The sequence below is a fragment of the Ursus americanus genome, chromosome 26, assembly GCF_024610735.1.
Source record: "Ursus americanus isolate L20-20 chromosome 26, mUrsAme1.1.p, whole genome shotgun sequence".
NCBI lineage: Eukaryota > Metazoa > Chordata > Mammalia > Carnivora > Ursidae > Ursus > Ursus americanus.
The window spans coordinates 4307277-4325812 of record NC_142152.1 but is presented as its reverse complement, the minus strand read 5'-3'; the positions used below and the strand labels follow the sequence as shown (position 1 = coordinate 4325812).

Genomic DNA, 18536 nt, shown 5'->3' with positions numbered 1-18536 from the left:
GCGGCGAGGGGGTGGTGGAATGAAGCACGGTCAAGACAGAAAACAAAGTCAGCAGGTCACCTGGCAGGTTCTGAGCGCATTATGCAACGAAAGCCGGGGAATGTGTGATGCGTTCCGGGCCCCTACTCCCTTCCCCTCTTTTTTCTTAGCTCCTAGGAAGCCGGTTCCAGTTTAAAGGTGGGGCAGGGATCGACCAAGCAGCTCTTCTGATGTGGTTACGAGTTTGCTGAACTCCTCAAGAACGATTCTCCCTCCCCATCTTTAAGTAAAGGGAACATTTCTCTGGGAAAGAGAGACGGGGCGGGGGGGGGGGTGCGGGGAGAGAACAGGCTTGATCCAAAAGCGAGTACTCGGTCGAGCGTTAGTCCAAAATATAACAACCCTGAATTAAATCATCTCCACACACATTCAACTCCTTGTCTCCCCGGGCCTCAGGACTATGCCTTCAAACAGAATTTAAAGAGTTAAAGCTGGGCATAGCTCGTTGTTTTTCATGCTAGCATTTGTGGCATTAGGACTATTTTGTTAACTAGGTATATGCAATTCACAGAATTTCACGGTAAATTCCCCAGACCAAATATTTGGCTGAACAAATAAACAACATTATCCATTCCTGAAAATAAGCCAGTAGAAGGAGGGGGAGGTTGGGGGGCAGAGTGTTTGCTAGAAAGTGACCTGAGCCCGGCAGCCACCAGGCTCGGGACTCGCCCTCTGATAATTTGTCCAAGCGCTAGAGATCTGCGAGTTCCTTTCCAATAACACGGACATTTCAGAAAGTTGCTGGAAATCGGGCAAAACAAATCGAGGCTGCCTGAGGGGAACCCATAATGGGCTTCCCCTAAATGATTTATTCGACCTCCATACCATTAATCAAAGGGGCAGCGACCTGGGGGGCTTGAAGAGGGGGAGAAGTATCCCTCTTTGCAGGGAGTTTTGGAGGAACTGTGGAGTCTTGCTGCCTTTGCCTGGGGCTCTGATCTCCTCTCTCCACCTGCGCTCTCTGGGGAGCTGGGGCTTTGGCAACCGCTCCACTTCTATTTTTATTGGTTTCCACTAAGCTGCTCCTTTTGGAGGATTGTAGGACTTCAGTAATTAAAAACAAAAATGAATCCTGCTTCACCTACCCCACCCCCAAGAGCACATGGAAGAGTTGTGTACATGAATGTAGGTGGTGCACACACCCCCCCACCCCCCACTACCACTGGTACCTCCACCTTCTTGTGGGAGAAAGGCACTCCTCTCAGTCCACCTCACACAGTCTATACAAAGACACAGCTTTTGCCCCAAACCTACCCAAGCCTATGCAGGAAAAAGTACACACATGAGAAATGAACCTAAGCAGGCCAAAATGCCAAGGCTTAATTTAGTCGCCAGTGGCAAGTAAGAAAAAGCAAAGGTCTTCTTCCTCTGGTCCTCTTAGCTTCTATATACATGTCATTCCAGAGAGCTGGACTCTCTGCCTTACTGGCGGCCCCTAACTGAGGGATACTCAACATATTAGCATTTTCTTTTTTGGCCAAAAACTGGGTTTCTCCTGGCTCAGAACAGCACATCCACTAGGTATCTCACTTTCTGCCCAGCTCTGGAGAAGGTGAGCTGGCATTGACTTGAGATGGCATAAAGGACAATGTTTTCACAGTGCCTACTTAGAAATTTTGACCCTTCAGTTTCTGATCCCATTGCCATCCAGCCCAATCTGTTAGAATTTTGAACTCCATGAAGGCCTTCATGTGGGGAATAGGAGACAAGCGGAAAAAGTCAAGGAACACTGGAGAATTCGACCATGTGGTATATTAAAATATGGTCACCAAACTTTTCAAAGGTAAGGCACATTATTTCTTCTATTGAATAAAACACACTTCACCACCACCCCCAAATCCTGTTCACAAACACAAACACACGTGCAAATTAGTTTTGGTTTGAAAATACAACATTGGTGCCTATCATAGCTGGAGACACCCTAGGGATCATAAAAGCTGCGGTGGGAATTATTCCCCAGAGCTGAGACTCTATCCATCACACTCAGTTGGGACGCACCTCTAACAGGTGAGCGAAAACAGAAGATGTACAAGGAACCCAAAACTGAGTCTTTAATCTGGCCTACTCCTTTCATCCCACTGTTTCTCCAAGGCATGTGTCATCCAGATGGGAGAGGATACTGCGTCCTTGTTAACATTAAATAGAAATGGAAAACAATTCATCCTGGCAATTACCATCTCTCTACCATCAGTTTACTTCCTGCCCCTCCAACTTAACCACCTCCAGTTACCACCCTCTGACTTCCATCTTGCCCCCAGCCCCTCCTCAACAGGAAAAAAAATCTCATTCGAAAGAGATGGGGGCAGAAGGAAAAAGAATTAAAGAGAAAAGGAACAGTGTACCTTTAAAATAATGACTCATTTTATTTTTTCTTTTAATATGTAGTTATAAATATATTTTGTCAAAATATATGATCAATATGGTCAAAACATTTGCACGTAAAGTCATAAATAAGGTCAAGGTGAATGTTTAGGTTTTTTTTCCTTCTTTTTTTTTTTTTTTTTTAAAGATAAAAGTCCAGCTATAAAGAAGCAGTCTGTGTAGTGTGTGGGTGAGTGGACGGGAACGTGTGTGTTCCCAAGGACTGCCTGATCTCAGCGACACCCACATCCCTCTACTACCATCTCCTGATAATTTTTCAGTACCACCTTGTCATACTCATCCAGGTACAGCATGGAGATGGCACTCAGTTCGGTGGGAACACAACAGGCTTTGGGGATACTGGAGTTGACAGAGTTGACCAGGGTCTGCACGATGGCATGGTTGGTGGAGTTGAGGTGGTCGGCCAGTGGAAAGGGGCAGTCCCCGTGGCAGTAGAAGGCCTGGTAGCCTGGTGGGGCCACAATCCAGTCGTTCCAGCCCACGTCGCTGAAGTCCACATAGAGCGAGTGGCGCCGGCAGTTCTTATTCTTCTTCCGGGCCCGCTGTGGGTGGTGCTTGGGGCTCCGCTTGGCCCTCTGGCGTCGGGTCAAGGCATGTCCACGGCCATCATGGCCAAAAGTGACCAGGAGGGGCCGGAGCTGGGCCCAATCCCCACTCCCTTGAGGTAACGATCGGCTAATCCTGACATGCTGGCCCTGGTGGGTCCGTGTCTGATGGAGGTGAGTCACCTCAATGGCCAGCCCGTAGTTGGGCTGCTTCTCCCGGGTCCAGCGAAGGACCGCAGGGCTCACATCAAAAGTTTCCCACCGTGTCACATTGTGGTGGACCAGTCTCGTGTCCAGTAGTCGTGTGATGAGGTGCCCAGGTGCCACTTCTGCTGGGGGCTTCATAACCTCATAAATGTTTATTCGGTGGAAGCCCTGCTCCCAATCAGGGCCCTGGTTCACCTGTTCCCGGAAGAGTCGAAGCTCTGCGGAGGAGATCACCTCGTTCTCTGGGATGCTGCTGAGGTTAAAGAGGAAACGAAAAGCAGAGTTTTCGCTGGTCCCTGGGATGTTCTCCAAATGTTCTAGGCACAGTCAAGGAGGAAAAGAAAAAGGGAAAAGAAAGAAAAAAATAAAAGCACATTAACTTTTTTGAGAGATCAGAAAGTCAAGAAAGAGCTTCAGTCAAGAAGCTTTGGGTGATGAGTGCTGAATTCTGCTTACATAGTGGCAGCCTATTTGGGGAAATGAGCAAATCTTCTAATTTGAAGGAGCAGATAAATGGGCAGCTAGCAAACCAGCAAAACTTAGCTAGCATTCAGCAAGCACCAAAGACAGAAAGTATCTCCCAACCTCCTTTATATGTCTAATAATTTCCATGTGTCAACTCCTTACTCCACCACCATCAGACTCCCTTTTTAAAGTTCTCTTGGCTTTGTGTACACAGTTTTCTTTACAAGTGGTTATAAAGAAAAGGGGGGGGGGCAACAGAGCAGAGGCAGGAGGAAACATGCACACAACTACCCTCTCCCTCTTCTTCCACTTTCGAGTATGTTACTAAACATTTCCCCAGCGATCTTGGAAACACAGAGCATGCCTTGTTGATCATGTTACAGAGGGGAAAATAAATTCCAACACAGTAATGATGCTGGTGGATTAATAACTCAGATTTACTTTGGAAAAGAAACATCCGCTAGGAAACATTCAGATCGGATTACAAGGCCCCTATTGAATAAACCTGACAAACACACAGCTGTAATATTAAATTCAGTAGGTGCTTTGAAAAAAAACGGGCAGAAAACCTGGCAGAAAAGGCTTTGATATAGCAAAAACACACCACAGGGGCTAGCCCAAGTCTGAGTGGTGTCATTGCCCTTCCCCCGAACCCCTCCCCTCTGTCTCCAAAAAATAAATTCAGCCACAGCTCTTGGAGGTAAGCAGCTCTGTTCCCCGGCCTCCAGGATTTGGGGCTTTGATGTAACCTGAACTCTTCTCCCCCAGGGCTTCCACTGCCCCACCGACCAGCCTTACTAGCCCTCCCCCGCCGGGGACTCTCGGCGGGCACTGACCTTCGTGGTGGAAGCTCCTCACGGTGTTGGCCCTACTGGCGGGGCGCTCAGGGTACTCCAGACCGATGCTGTGGATCTGCTCTTCCTCCTCCTCCTCCCCAGACTGGAGCCGGTAAAGATCCCGCATGTAATCTGGGATGACGGCGCTCTTGCTAGGCTGCGGGCGGCGGCGCAGCCCGAACATCTGCAGAAGTGTAGCCTCGAAGTCCCGCAGGAGCTCATGGCTCTGCCCTGAGCGGCGTCCTCCCGCGTGGCCCTGAATCTCGGCGACTTTTTTCTTCCCCGTCTCAGGTATCAAACTAGCATGGCTCGAGCCTCCTAGCAGGACTTGGCATAATAAAACGACCATCAGCATTCGGTTACCAGGAATCATGGTGTCTCTGGGGAGGGGGAGGAGGTGGAAGGTTAAAGAATAAATAAACACCAATAACTAGAGAGAAACAGAGATGACTCTGCATATGCATATAAGGCTAGTGATGGAGGGTCAGGATGTAAAACAGGTCAGAAAGATCAAGTTTGTGTCTTCTCCCTCACACACCCCCACCATCGCCAGCTGCAGCCATGCACGGCCTGAAAGTAGGAATTGCCCTGTAATTACTTGGTCTAACTTGTTTACAGTCAAATAACCCCAAATCAGATAGCCTCCATCCTGTTAATCTTTTTTTGTCCCAACTGCTATCTGAGCCATGATCTCAGCTTGGTTTCTTCAAGGATAAACAGTTAACATTGAGGGGGTAAAAAAGGTGGGGGAGGGAGAACTAAAATGCCATCGGCTCTCCACTTCAGACCTTCAGCCTCTCTCCTTCTTCCTTCACCCCCCTTCTTCCTCCGCCCTCGGAGCCCAACTTCCACAACTTCCAGCTGGTTCCGAGGAGGAGGGTGGGCGAAGATACAGGGCGGCGGGGTCCAAAGGCTGAGACCGAGAACGTGGTCTAGGAGCTGACCCAGTGAGTGGCTTGACGGTTTATTTTACTGTGGCTGATGAGTTTGAAATGCCCAGCAAAAAGCATCTGATCGCGCCCGCTCACTCACTCCCAGGAAGGTGGGGGAGCGGGGATGGTTCCGAGAGAGACCTCTTGTGAGTTTTGACAAGCAGCTGGGAACAAGCACGGGGGCGCTGGGCGCTCCCCAGTTAAGTGTGTGTGTGTGGTTGCCCAGAAAGTACAACCCCGGGCTGCGGACCTTTCATCTCTTTAGCCCCCTCTTGCTCCCCTTTCTTGCAACGCACACGATCTGAGAGTACGAGCGGGAGCAAGCAGAACTTTAAACAAAACCGGACGCTCAGAGCCCCGCGGCTGCCCGGCCAAGAAGAAAGCGACAGCGCTGCCAGAAAGCGGAGTGTGAACTCTGGAAAAAAAGGTCCGACGGGAGGGACACAAGGCGAGCAGGGGTGGGGAGGGCAGAGTGAAATCCCAGGACGGGGAAAGGAAGAGGTGTCTACTCACTGACAGAAAACAAGGCATATAATAACAGTCCATGATTCTTGACAGCCAATCTTGAACAGACTTGCTGGAAAGGCTCAGAGGAGCTGCGGCAGTGCGTTGCTCTGTATGGCACTACGGAATGGCTCCTAAAATGAATATTTGAATATAATGAGACTCTGGCGCAGACTGGCTCTGTTTTTCTTCCAGCCCCTCTGCGTCACGTGAACGCAGAAGCCCCGCCCCGCGCACGGAGGAGCCCGCCCTTCCCGCGGCGGGCGGCGAAAGGGCCCGCGCGCCCTCCCCCCGCGGCCCCGCCCCCTCCAGGAGAGGCCAACCCCCGCGCCGGCCGCCAAAGCCGCCCGCGGTCCGGGAGGAGCTCCGCGCCGCGCTCGGCGCAGCCCCCGGTCGGTCCCCCTGCGCAGTGCGCGGTGGACGCGGTCCTCGCTTCTACCTGCGACGTTCGGTGCTGCGGTTTGGGCCCTCGCGCCAGCGGCCTGAAGCCGGAGGATCTGGGGTGCACTGTAGGGGCTGCGCCTGTAGCGCGAACACGGCTCAAATGGGGCCGGGAGCGGGGGCGGCGGCGTCTCCGCAGCTCAAAGCCTCACCAACCCAGGGGCACTTAAAAAGGAAAGCGCTGAGGGACATACAAACACGCGCGCGCACCCTGCCACTTCCTCCCCGGGGTCTCCGCAAGGCCAAATATTGCTCCCAGCGACAGTCAGTCACCCCTTGGCGAACGCCTGCGAGTGCTCAGACGAGCCGGGCTGGCTCTCGAGCTCCTAGCCAAAAGCTGCCGCCCCTGTCACGCACCGGGCCGGAGGGGGAGGTGTTAGTTGGAAATCCATGCGGGAAAGTGGGGAGGGAGCGGCCTCCGGGCGATTTTCCGCGCTTCCATTTCGGAGAGAATCTCCGGACCGCGTCGGCTGCGGGGTCCCCTCCGAGCAAAGCAAATCCCCAAAGAAAACGGTCCTCCAGCCATTCAAGGCGGAGGGGCGGACTCAAAAGGAGACGTCGCTGCGGAAAGGGCGCATCACAAGTTTCGGGTCTTAATGTCGCTGAGGTTTTACAACTCCCGACCCGGCTCAGAAAGGAAATCCCATCGCGTTCCCAGGAGTCGAGAAAACCGTGAACAGCTTTCGGCCTGCGCTCGACCTCTGTGTCTGCGTCTCTCCGTCTCTTTCTCCAGATTGTCTTATTTTTGAAACCACCACTCCTCCCCCCGCCACTTCCTTCCCCCACCCCCTTCCTCCTTTGCACCAGCTGCAGAGTCGCAGCAAGTAGTTCTTCAAGAATCTTAACCAACCCACAGCTCAAGGAATTACCGGGATGTCCTGACTCTAACGGAAGATGCTGCATGCGTGGGTCGTTCTGCACGGGGGGCCTTTTCAAAAACCTGCCCCGCGCGACTCTGCCTCGGCCCCAGCCCGCCCCGGGGTCCCGAACCCCAGACTCCCGCTCCCAAGGCCGCTGCACCCGCCCTCCCTTCCCTGAGGCGCTTTCAAGTTCCAGCCCCGGGTCGCTTCAGAGACCGGGGGCTCAGGTTGCCCGCCTCTCTCCCTCACAAATTTGGTTTTCTTCTTGGCGGCACTCGCGGGAAGCGTTTGAGGAAGAGTAAAGAATCAAGCGCTTAGCCCTCCCTCCGAGCCCCGGCTGCCCGGCGCCGCCCCACACCGCCGGCCGGGGTGTGGAGGCCGCGGGCGCCCCTGCGCGACCGTCGGCGCCGCGCGACTGTCGCGCGGCTCCTTGAGCGGCTCTACGTTTTTCCCGCTCCCGCGCCACCGCCGGGACGGACTGCGAAAGGGCTGGGAGAGCAAAGAGGGTTTTTTTCCAGACGCCTGGAACCCTAAAAATGCCCCGTGGGAGGAGCTGTAGAAATGGGAAAAGCAGACAGAGAAGAGCCAGTCCCCGCGGGGCGAAGGGCCGGTGGAAGGGGCGGGCGCCCGGGATCCCCGGACTATCCTCTGCCCCTAGGAGCCTCCCCGGCGGCTGCGGGAGCGCACGGCGCTGAAACCTGGAGGCTGGACGGAGAGCGGGTCGTTTCAATTTCGGACTCCGTAGGATTCGTCTCTAATCACGCAATTCTCCCCCCCCCCATTTTTTCTTTAATTAATAAAAGACAAAAGCCCAAAAGGACGTTAGTCTCCAGAACTTTTCTTGGGGGGAAGGGGTGACAGGGATGCAACTCGTGGCGATTGTCCTTTACTTCTCCACCAGTCTTCTCCCGACGCCGAAGTTTGCCCAGAGGTGGCCTCAGTTTACCAAGTCTATGTTTTGGTGGGGTTTATCGTCTCACAAAGCTTTCTGCCCACAAACTGCGATGCTCACAGTCCATCCACCTAAGCGGTGCCCAGGAAGCGTTTGAGGCCTTGGGCCCAGCTCCCTCAGGGAGGGGTCCGCAGGGACCCGGGAATCCCAGGACCCTTGCCGGTCGGCTCTGGGCTGGAAGGACCAGTCTGAGCCTCGGCCCGCAGTGCGTCTCGTCAGCGACTCCCCATGGGCCACGACACCGCAGGAAGACGCGTGCCCGGAGCGCCAGGCATCCCGACCATCGTCCCTACAGACCCTACACCAGGAAATGATAGGGGAGAGGCTCCTTGGATGCTGCAAGTTCATGAGAACAGCTTGTGGGTAGGGCGCGTCGTGCAGCCGCAGTTCGCGTGCTCTCAGGGGCTCCCGCCGGCTGGGGCCCGGGTCGGGTGACACTCCTCTCGACGCAGCCCCTCCGGCGGCGCGCAGGCTCCGGAGGCATCAGGACCGCGCTCTGGCGGCGGCAGAACCAGCCCTGGTTAGATGTTCTTCCTCCGCCTCGCAGTCCCTCGGCCCCCTCACACTGTCCGGACCTCGGAGCCGACACTCCTTTCTCTCCCGGCCCTTCCCGTGCGGGGATCGCGAACGCCACTGCCCCCGCACGCGTTCCACGCAACACCTCGCAGCGTTTCCCAGCGACCCCCAACTAAAGGCTCCTCTTCTTCCCATCTCTTCTGCCCCGAACCTACCGAAGGTGGAAATCGCCCGGGGCTGCCGGACGGAGAAAGTGGCCAGGGTAGAGGCAGTAGCAGATGTGGAAGTGTCCTGCAGCGCCAGCATCCCTACCTCTAGCACCACCGTGGGGGGAAAAATAGGCCACCTTTAGATGTGGCCAAAGGCTGAGCACCCCCGCTGTTCCCCCCAGGGACGCTCCCCGGACCCTCTGCCCGGCACCCCTCGCCGGGTAGCCTTGCTCACCATAGGTCCCTGCAGTAGCGGGCTCGCCAGCAGCAGCTCCTGGGGACCTCTGAAGGGCTGCAGTGAACCTGGGCAAGGGCCAAGGACTGGGGCGCTGCAGGCTCGAGACGGCGCGGACGGGAATCCCATCAGGGAGAGAGGCGAGATACCAGCCCCGAGCAGCCGCAGCGTCTCAGGCTCCCGTCCCTCCGCTCGGATGCCACACTCACCTAGCTTCCGGGCAGGGCTCCGCTCTCCTTCCCTCCCACCCTCCTCCTCTGCCCTCGTGCATCTTCTCCTTCCCCCTCTTCCCCTCGCTCTCTTTCTTTCTTTCCTTCCTCCTCCTCGTCCCCGGCAGCCCCTCCCTTCTTCCCTCCGCCCTCGCTCGCCTCCCTTTCTGGGATGGGAGCCCCGCCCACATCCTCCCCTCCAGCCGCCGGGCCTCGCCTCGCAGGCCGCGGTCCCGGAAGCCCGGCTGCGCCTGAGTCCGCAGCTGCCGCCGGGCCGGGACGATGCTGCCTCCAGCTCGGGGAAGAGGCCGGGGCTCACCTGGGACCACGTGCAGACGTACTAGAAAGCATGCACCGACTAGTCGCCGTACCTTCCAAAAATACCCATGGGAGTCTGGGCTTCCCCGAGTTTAGAGTAACTGCTGCCCAAACTGATGATTAAAACACTGAGTAATCACCATTTACCCCGAGTAATTAGAGATAATGAAACACCTCTAAACTCAGGTTATGGAAAAAGGAGCTGTTGGATCGCTTTAAAGAGTGGCCTTCCATAAACTGTTAAAGGATTTCCAAACAGTGAGAAACAGGCTGTGCGCAGAACTGTGTGCTCTAAGAGGTACCTCTTTGGCTATTGAAAGGTGACTTTCCTTCCAAACCATCGTTTTCAGTGCTTCTTGTGGAAAGCCTTAGCGAGGACCGTCAGAAAGATGGCCCCAATAAACAGTCGAGTTCCCCTCCCACCCCAGGCCTAACACTTGAGGACAGAGGTGGCATGGAGACAGGCTGGGGCCATGTTTTCACAGTTAGAAAAGCCTCCTTATTATAAGTCAGAAACCCTCTTAAGAACCACCACAGAGGTCATTGTTGTTGTTGTTGTTGTTGTTGATTTGTGGCACACCTGAGAATACTTAAACTCAGCCAACTGACCTTCAGAGGAGGTAACCAACCACTAAAGCAACGACCTTTGTGGCCACAGGAAGACAAGAAAAGATACCCTTTGTTCTGTTTTTAAAGGAAGAAAGGGGTGAGGAGTTGGCCCTTTCTTACAAGAAAGTGCTAGTAATCATATTAGCAGGGAGGTGGAATGTGTGCTTAAAACCTTCCCAAACAGGAGCTAATTTCACACGGTGTCTCTGATGGAGCAGTGCAGGAGATATCAGCATCATCTCTCTGGTCTACAAACACGGAAGGGGAAGAACAGCCAGGTTAAAGGAACTTGCCCAGAGCCCTGAAGTAAATCATAGGCTCTGCTCTGGAGTCCTGAGCTCATACTGCAGGGCGGGGCTGAGCGTCACAGCCCTGAGCTCCAGGTAGCCGGGGAAATGCTGGAGAATTGAGCCTTTCCTGTCCTGGATTTCTTACGCTGGGAGAGCTACTATACTTCACTGTCCCAGCAAAACGTGTAGGTATTTCTTTACTTAAACAGGTATTGGTCCTCGGTACCTCACCTATAAAAACTTTCACATTTACACACCTTCAATATTTAGAAAACAGGAACTACTTTCTATGTGGAACAGAGATTACCAACTGTTGGAATTGGATGAAATCCGGGGGACAACTGTGAGAGCAGGGCCAAGGCATCCTGCCATTTTTTCCAAGTTAGGCCTGTGAGGTCTTTTAGCCTCATAATGCCTCAAACAACAGAAACAAGCTGTATGGCTTTGAGCCTGTCCTTTAAATCCTATGGGCCTCAGTTTTCTCAACAGCAGAATGAAAGGATTAGGACAGATAGTTTCCATTCCCCTTTTCAATTTGAAAATGATTTCATTTTTTAATTGAAATTCATTAAACACCTATCTTCTTTCATTTTAAATCACACCTGAGCCCAACTCTTCTAGAAACCTCTTATTAAACAGGGCAGGGCAATACCACCACCCTGAAAGGATGACTGACAGGGTACCTCCAGCTTCCAACATAATCAGAATTACACCAATTTTTTAAAAGATTTTATTTTATTTATTTGAGAGAGCGAGCGAGCACACGGGGGCACAGTGCGGGGGAGAGAGTCTCAGTCTCTGCACTGAGCACAGAGCCCGATGCTGGGTTTGATCTCAAGATCCTGAGATCATGACCTGAGCAAAAACCAAGAGTCATAAGCGCACTTCAGCACACTGCCTAGAGTAAGGACAGATTAAATGTTCACCAAGCCCCCTAAAATAGTCAGTATTGTTTTAGTCATTAACAAAATGTGCTCTTTAATATTTAAATTCAAAAACAACAGTGATATGCTGTGTTCAAAAGCAGGGCTTTATTTTATTTTTAAGGCACAAGATAATAGGTGGGTTTTTTTTTTTTAACCTAAATCCTTTTAGATAATTGCTATTATCTCATTTTGCTGAAGCCTAAATAATAAAGTGGCCATTGGGCCACCCATGAGTGTGTGACACTCATAGTCCAGAGTTTCTAATTAAGCCACCTGAAATACCTTGTTTAGACCCCGATATGAATCTTCAGATGTGTGGTGGAAGAACTCAGCTTCAGTTCTCTTCGGACAGCTTTGTTTCTAGCCCACATTGGAGATGGCGCAAACCATCTATTATCACCTCCCTTTACTCACTCCTCTTTTCCTTTTTACTTCCAATCTCTCATGCCAAAAGAAGAAATTACTTGCTGGTTAGTGAACTAAATCCATCACAGCCTCGTGATCAGAGCTGGTGAGGGAAATCAGTCCCTATCTCAAACTTACTTATGAATCTTGGTGTTTTTGTTTTTGTTTTTAAAGATTTTATTTATTTATTCGACGGAGATAGAGACAGCCAGCGAGAGAGGGAACACAAGCAGGCGGAGTGGGAGAGGAAGAAGCAGGCTCATAGCGGAGGAGCCTGATGTGGGGCTCGATCCCAGAATGCCGGGATCACGCCCTGAGCCGAAGGAAGATGCTTAACCGCTGTGCCACCCAGGCACCCCGAATCTTGGTGTTTTAGTAGAATATAATATAGCTGCACCAAATGAAGCTGTGCCCTTAAATCATATAGATTAGGAGGAGCCATCGATTGTAATTCAAGAGCTAACTATTGCTCTTCTGCTGCTACTGCTAAATGAAAGGCATTTGTTTGGGTTTTTCCTGGGAAGCATCAGGAAAGAGTACCTGGACAGAAAGCTCTTAGGACAGCCTTTCTTAAGGTATGTTCTGAGGAGCATAAGCCTCAGAACAAGGCTGGAGATGCTGAGAAATGCAGATTTCCAAGCCCTGGCTGCCTGCCTGGGATCTACATATTTCACAAGGTTTCCTGGTGATTCTGAGCACACTAAAGCTGGAGAACTACTGTTTCAAAAGTTATTTCACTTATATTTTCAAGGCTGATAGATACCATTAAAAGGCTGATACCTAGACATTATTAAACAGGCAAGGCATACGCTTGGTATGTGCTTTATAAGCTGTTAAATATGGTAATTATAGTATTACTATGCCCAGAACACACCAAATAGGTCTTTGCAAATGAAAAGATTTCTAATCCTATAGGTGTAGTTGTCCTTACTTCTAGGTCCTTGATTAAGAACCACATCAAGTCATCAAACCTTCTTTGCCAATTAAGGATCTGTGGAAGCTCTGGAGAGATACTGTGAACGAATCCCCCAGCAATATTGCTGGCTTTTGAGAAACAGTAAGACAGTTACGTTGGAAATGGAATTACAAGGGATCTCTGAAACTGGCCAGGACCACTCGTTTTGCTCTAATTTATACTTCATTTGTTACATGTTTGCTGTCTGGTCTTCACAACAACCCTCATAAAATCCTTGTTCTACAGATGAGAATCAAATTTAGAGGGGTCATATACATTTCTCAAGGTCACAGAGCTAGCAGGTCGGGGACCCAAAATTCAGTCAGGGTCATTTTGTCTACACCTCCAAATTCCATTAGCTGGGCTTGCAGAGGGATGGACCCCCATGGCCACAGCTTCTGACTAGACAAGCCTTGTCCTGGGGGTTCCCAAGGCCAAGGCAGCCGCTGCAGCACATGGTGACAGAGAATGTCAGGATATCTTCCCAGAGCTCAGAAGACAGAACAAAAGCAAGACCTGGAAGCTTGCCTCCCCGGGATTCTCATTACATAGTCCACCTTAAGGCAAGACTTTCTGTGAACTTCCCCAGGGGTAAGAGTGGTGATCTTGAGAAGGAAGCTGCTTACCTCTGCTGGGTCTCAATTTCCTCAGTGTAATATGTGAGGACTGACCAAGTTCCACCCAGGTCTTTCTCAGACCCCAAGATGGAGAAATAGTAATATCCACTAGCTAAAATCATGGTCAGATGGCTCAACCTCCAGAGTCTCGGTTTGCTCATTTATAATCTGAGAATACCAATTTCTATTTCATAATGTTCTTATAGGCATTAAGTGAGTTAATATAATAAAATGGCAGGCATAAAGTGTTCAGCAAATATTAGCTATTTTTCTTCACAAAGGTAATGATTTACATGAGCGAAGTAGGTCAAAAGTCACTCTGGCACTGAGTTTTATTTATTTATTTATTTATTTATTTATTTATTTATTTAATGATTAACCTTTTAAAGGAAGGGGTTAGAGCTTGCATTTATTTTATAATCATTGGGGCTGCACTCGTCTTAGGTATTGATTGGATAAAGGCTGTCTATGTGCGTCGGCACGCACAGAGTTAACATTCATTATGATTTGTTTATATAAGTCTGACCCATGAACAGATCTCTGCCAAGATGACTAACAACTGTCAAAGTGGACAGGCATGAACTACTAAGAGCAAAGACATACTAGACTAGATGACATATCTGAAACATTTTCCATCTCTGATTTTTCCAATCTCTAACATCTCTGACTTTTAACAATTTTTCTTTATAATATAAATCATTGGCTTGCTACTTTCTGGAATACAGAACTTAAAAAAAATCCTTCAAAACAGACCATCAAAAAAGAACAGAGAATTCTAATCAAGATCCCAGAGAGCACAGACAGATGAAAAGACTGCTTTTATGTCTTAACATGTTTAACATGTGGATGGCAGACAGGGCATGGATATTGAAATTCCTCCCTTTCCAAAGAGGATGGCATTGGCATACAGGGAAGGATATTTGTCTTCTCCCTGTTTTAAGCTTCCTCTGCTAAAAAGTAGTCAACTGTACCCACTTGCTTCTATAGCAGATGCTGCTTGGAAGTAGCCTATTATGTAATGTGTCAAGAAGGTTAAAACCTGAGAATACCTTCGATCTCAGCATATATTTCTCCCTGTTGTGCAGTAACTGTGTGACTTGGATAAAAATGCAGGGTCATTGTGGGATGAGTTTTGGAGGCAGAGACATCAGCCTGTACCAAATGAGTTGTTATGGTTTCCCAACCAGATGTCAATTGGGCAAGTCCATCTAACCACCTAACAGCTCAATTCAAGCTAACGGCTTTCTAGCCTTTTGCAAGGAGAGTTTTGTCCAAAGGGATACGTGATCCGAGAAATTTTTGTTGTACAAATAAAACTTGGGTGTGTTTACAAATAGTCTAAATATTTCATGGTGGGGGGGAGGGGAAATCCTTTTCACCAATGTTCTCCTCAAGAATAGATGGGTATTATTTGTCATCCCCTTAGGGCTTATGTATAGATGGAATAAATGTTCAGAAATGCTTGTTGATGTTTACTTTGTGAAAATTCATCCAGTTGTATATATGAGATTTGGGCACTTTTTAAATTTGTGTTATATTTCAATAAAAGTTTAGTAAAAATATGCTTTTGAAATGATTCCTTATGGTTCTTTTCTTTGACCATCATCTGAAGCCCACCAGAAAGAGACAGTGTTTCTAGTCACCTCCGGTGACCAGGGGGTTGCACAGGACAAAGCTAAGAGAAGCACAGTCTGTAGTTCCATGGTGGCCACGGCACCAAGGAAACCGACCTAGGGCTTCAGGGAGCCCGCTCTGGGGCCTCCCAAAGAAGAGCCGTTGCAGCAAGCAAGGCCGGGCCTTTGGGGCACAGTGCGGCCCAAGGTCAGAGGGCAAGGGGCCTTCCGCACCAGCCCTGCACTCTTCTCAAGCCCAGGGAGGGCCAGAGCCTCGGGGCCAGAATTGCAGCTCCTGGACGCATCTGCATTTTGGACTCAGCTCCTCCCCTCCTGGGCTTCTCTGGCTGAATGGCTCGCAGAGGGCCTTACGACGTGTCAGTCTCTAGGGGGTAAGGCGGGGACACCGGATATGTATTTCTGAGGACAGAACTGCCTGAAGCCCAAGGAAAAGATAAGGGCCTCAGAGAAAGAAATGGGCTCTGTCTCCAGATTCTGGGAACCTTGGGTTTGGGGACGAGGCTGCCGACGGGCTGGGGACAGGATAGCAAGAGAGAAAACGGGGCTCGGAGGAGCGCCTCGCCGCGTCCCAGCTCTTAGGTGCGCGTGACCCTGCGTCCCCAGGGCCAGGCTCCAAGATCGCGCGAGCTCGAGTAAAGAAGAGTGAGGGGAGAGGCTGCGTTCCTGGAGAGCGGAGATGCACCCAGCTCTCATCTCCGCGGGCGGACGCGGGAGGAGGTGCGGGCCCCGGAAATTCCGAGGCACGCTGTCCCTTCGCCGCTGCAGGTGCGTAGCAGGCCGGGGACGCGAGCCTCGCCGGCCCCACGGCGCCCTCTCGGGTCCGCCGCGGCCGTGGGCTTCCCCCGAGGTCCCTCCGAGAAACGTCCGCTCGCGTCCCCCGAGGTCCGAGGGCCCCGGGAGGAGGCGGAGGTTCGGGAGGCTGTGGCGCCCGCTCCGCAGACACATTCCCTCGCGTGCCGGCGGCGACGCCCGAGGGAGCGGCCACAGGTGTCCGCACGGGCCGGGGACGCCGCCGCAGCCTCCTGCCGCGCCGCGGCCTCGGGCTCCGGGCCTCCTAGCTCTGCGGCTGCACCCGCCTCCCTCGAGGGCTCGCCCGGCTCTCAGACGCGGTTTGCAGGCTTTGTGCCCCCGACGGCTCCCCTGACCCCCGCTTGACTACGCAGCCAGCGCCCCGGCCACCAGGGCGGGCCGTCCGCACAGAATTAACGCGCGACCGCGAGAGTGGCTCCTCAGACGTCGCGAGTTCCCGCTTCTTTCTTTGTCTGCCTCGACTTGGAAACTCCGGGCTCTTTCTGGAGGAAGGGGGGGGATAATAAGGGAGACAGGGAGGGAGGGAGGAAGAGTTGTCACGCGGTTCCTGCGACGGCTCGCTCCTGCTCCGGGCATCCCCCACCCGCGCCGCATAGCCCCCGGGTGTGCTGGGGCACAGGGTGCTGGAGTCCCAATTCCACTCGCAGAGAGTTAAATTTGGCTAGCATTTGTGAAGCTTCCCTCCTTAGCCAGCCACCCCCTCCGCTCCCGGGGCCATCTTTCTGATAGGTTGTCCAGGCCGCAGAGTGTGGTTGCCCCATCAGGTAAGGAAGGCGTGAGCTTGCTCGGGGCCTGGGCTCCTGGGATCCGGCGTGTCTACTTGCCAAGCCCAGGGTGATACCTGCAAGTCCGTGTCACTCCAGCGAGTGAGATTAATAAGGCTAGAAAGGACGAACAGGGACCTGGCACGGAGAAGGCCAGCGAGAGGTGTGAGGTGGTCAGAAGAGGTTTCAGATGGTGTCTGGTGGGGCGGCGGGTCATGGCCAAACAACCTGGGGGGCCCGGCTTCTCTCAAGAGAGGTAACAATGAAACATGACAAGAAGACCCCTTTATTCAGTACATGGGCATGTCAGGCTGGGTTTTGTAGACTTCGCGTCAGAATTCTGATTTTCATTCCGAAAATCGTTTTGTTCCTCCATCACAAGTGCTAGGGTGTCAGCTGCAGGTAAGGGGTCAATATGTCTTCAGTTTGACCAAAACGCGCTGTGCCGCTCTTGCGTCTGATTAGTTCTTTAGCTGGAACCTGAGAAGGCAGGATGGTATGGTTTTACGTCCTCAGCTTTAGACAGAACTAAACAAACAAGCAAACAAACAGACAAATAGAAACTGGAGGACTGAAAAGCAAAAGGTCTCAAGGGGAATATAAAAGTGAGTGCTGGCTTTCCTTCTTGTATTTAAATAAAATGCTAATCTCTTTAAATTAGATATTCTTAAACCTGCTAAGTGGCATCATTAAGGATCTCTAGATGGATTTTAGAGGATCTGTGAAAACCACAAAATTTATGCATACAATTATGGAAGCAGATGCAAAAGTGCATGGAGGGAGTGTAATTTTATCAAATTCTCAAAGGGATTTGGACCCAGGAATGGTTAAAAACTTAGAGAATATGCTGCATGCAAATCCCTTTCTTATCAGGAGAATGTCTCCAAGTTGAACACACAGAAACCCACAGACTCAGTGGTACACAGCTTTCACAGTCCAGAGCAAAAAAATATTTGTGAGACTTTATCTGAGAGAGAGGGAGAGAGCACATGAGCCCCCGCCCCCACGGGAGCAGGGGGAGGAGCAGAGGGAGAGAGAGAGGGAAATTATCTCCAGGAGACTCCTCACTGAGCTCAGAGCCCAATGTGGGGCTCCATCCCAGGACCCCGAGATCCTGACCTGAGCCAAAACCAAGAGTCCGAGCCACCCAGGCACCGCCAGAGCAAAACGTTAACTCTCCACTGAGACAACAGAAATGTCTCTCTGTTTAGAGCCAACACCTATAGAGGGAAGGACCCTGGCAGAAGGGCAGAAAAGTGACCCGGAACTCAGGTCCCTGCTCTGCCCCATGTTAGCTGTACCCACCACTTACCCACCTAAGACTCCTGAGATTCTCAGTTTGTAGATCGAATGCTGGAGTATCTACGAAGCTAAGTCGCGGACCACAGAACACAGGGCTAGTGGTGTTTCTTTATGAAAATAAATGCTGATGGGTTTCCACATTCATTTACACGAGGACCAATTGTGTAAATAATTATAATTAGGGGAATATTTGCGTATTTTCTCCAACCATATATTTACATGGGAAATCAATATACTTTGGATTCCCGACCATCGTTAGGTACCTTCATGTTTCATTATCTCCTTTTAATTCTTGAACCGATTTATGGCTTATATACTATAGTTATCTCCTCCTCCCTCCCTCCCTCCCACCCCCTTTTAAACATTTGAAGAAAGACAAAGAGAGGTTAAGTCAATTGCCCAAAGCCACCCAGCTAACACCAGACTTCAACTTCAGAAGAGATCCCTGCTTTAGAGAAGGAATACTAGAGAAGAAAAAAAAAAAGCAAATTTTGTTCAGATTTAAGAAAATTTAATTCCTATGGTACTTGTACATTCTGTGCAAAAGTATGTGAGTTTGAATTAGAGCAGCCAC

The 18536-nt window shown here is 51.2% G+C and overlaps 1 protein-coding gene and 1 long non-coding RNA gene across 4 annotated transcripts in view; both read right to left on the bottom strand.

The window, feature by feature from the left end:
• Nucleotides 1-2591: 2591 nt before the first annotated feature.
• BMP4 (bone morphogenetic protein 4) lies at nt 2592-9423 on the bottom strand. Of its 3 annotated transcripts, none has more exons than XM_045810515.2 (4): nt 9333-9423; nt 5920-6044; nt 4475-4801; nt 2592-3490 (listed from the first exon to the last, which is right to left on the bottom strand). In XM_045810515.2, exons 1-4 carry the CDS (start codon nt 9392-9394, stop codon nt 2634-2636), a joined length of 1371 nt encoding a protein of 456 aa, XP_045666471.1. In that variant the 5' UTR covers nt 9395-9423; the 3' UTR covers nt 2592-2633. The 3 variants fall into 3 exon arrangements, with proteins under 3 accessions (XP_045666471.1, XP_045666468.1, XP_045666470.1); XM_045810512.2 differs by having other exon boundaries at nt 4475-4854; nt 9124-9397; XM_045810514.2 differs by lacking the exon at nt 9333-9423 and adding an exon at nt 6709-6845 and having other exon boundaries at nt 4475-4854.
• Nucleotides 9424-16923: 7500 nt separating this feature from the next.
• Nucleotides 16924-18536, bottom strand: part of LOC123800644 (uncharacterized) — a 157128-nt gene continuing 155515 nt past the window's right edge. Inside the window, exon 4 of the long non-coding RNA XR_006781971.2 lies at nt 16924-17140. This is a non-coding gene — a long non-coding RNA (uncharacterized LOC123800644). The remainder of the gene's footprint in view (nt 17141-18536) is intronic.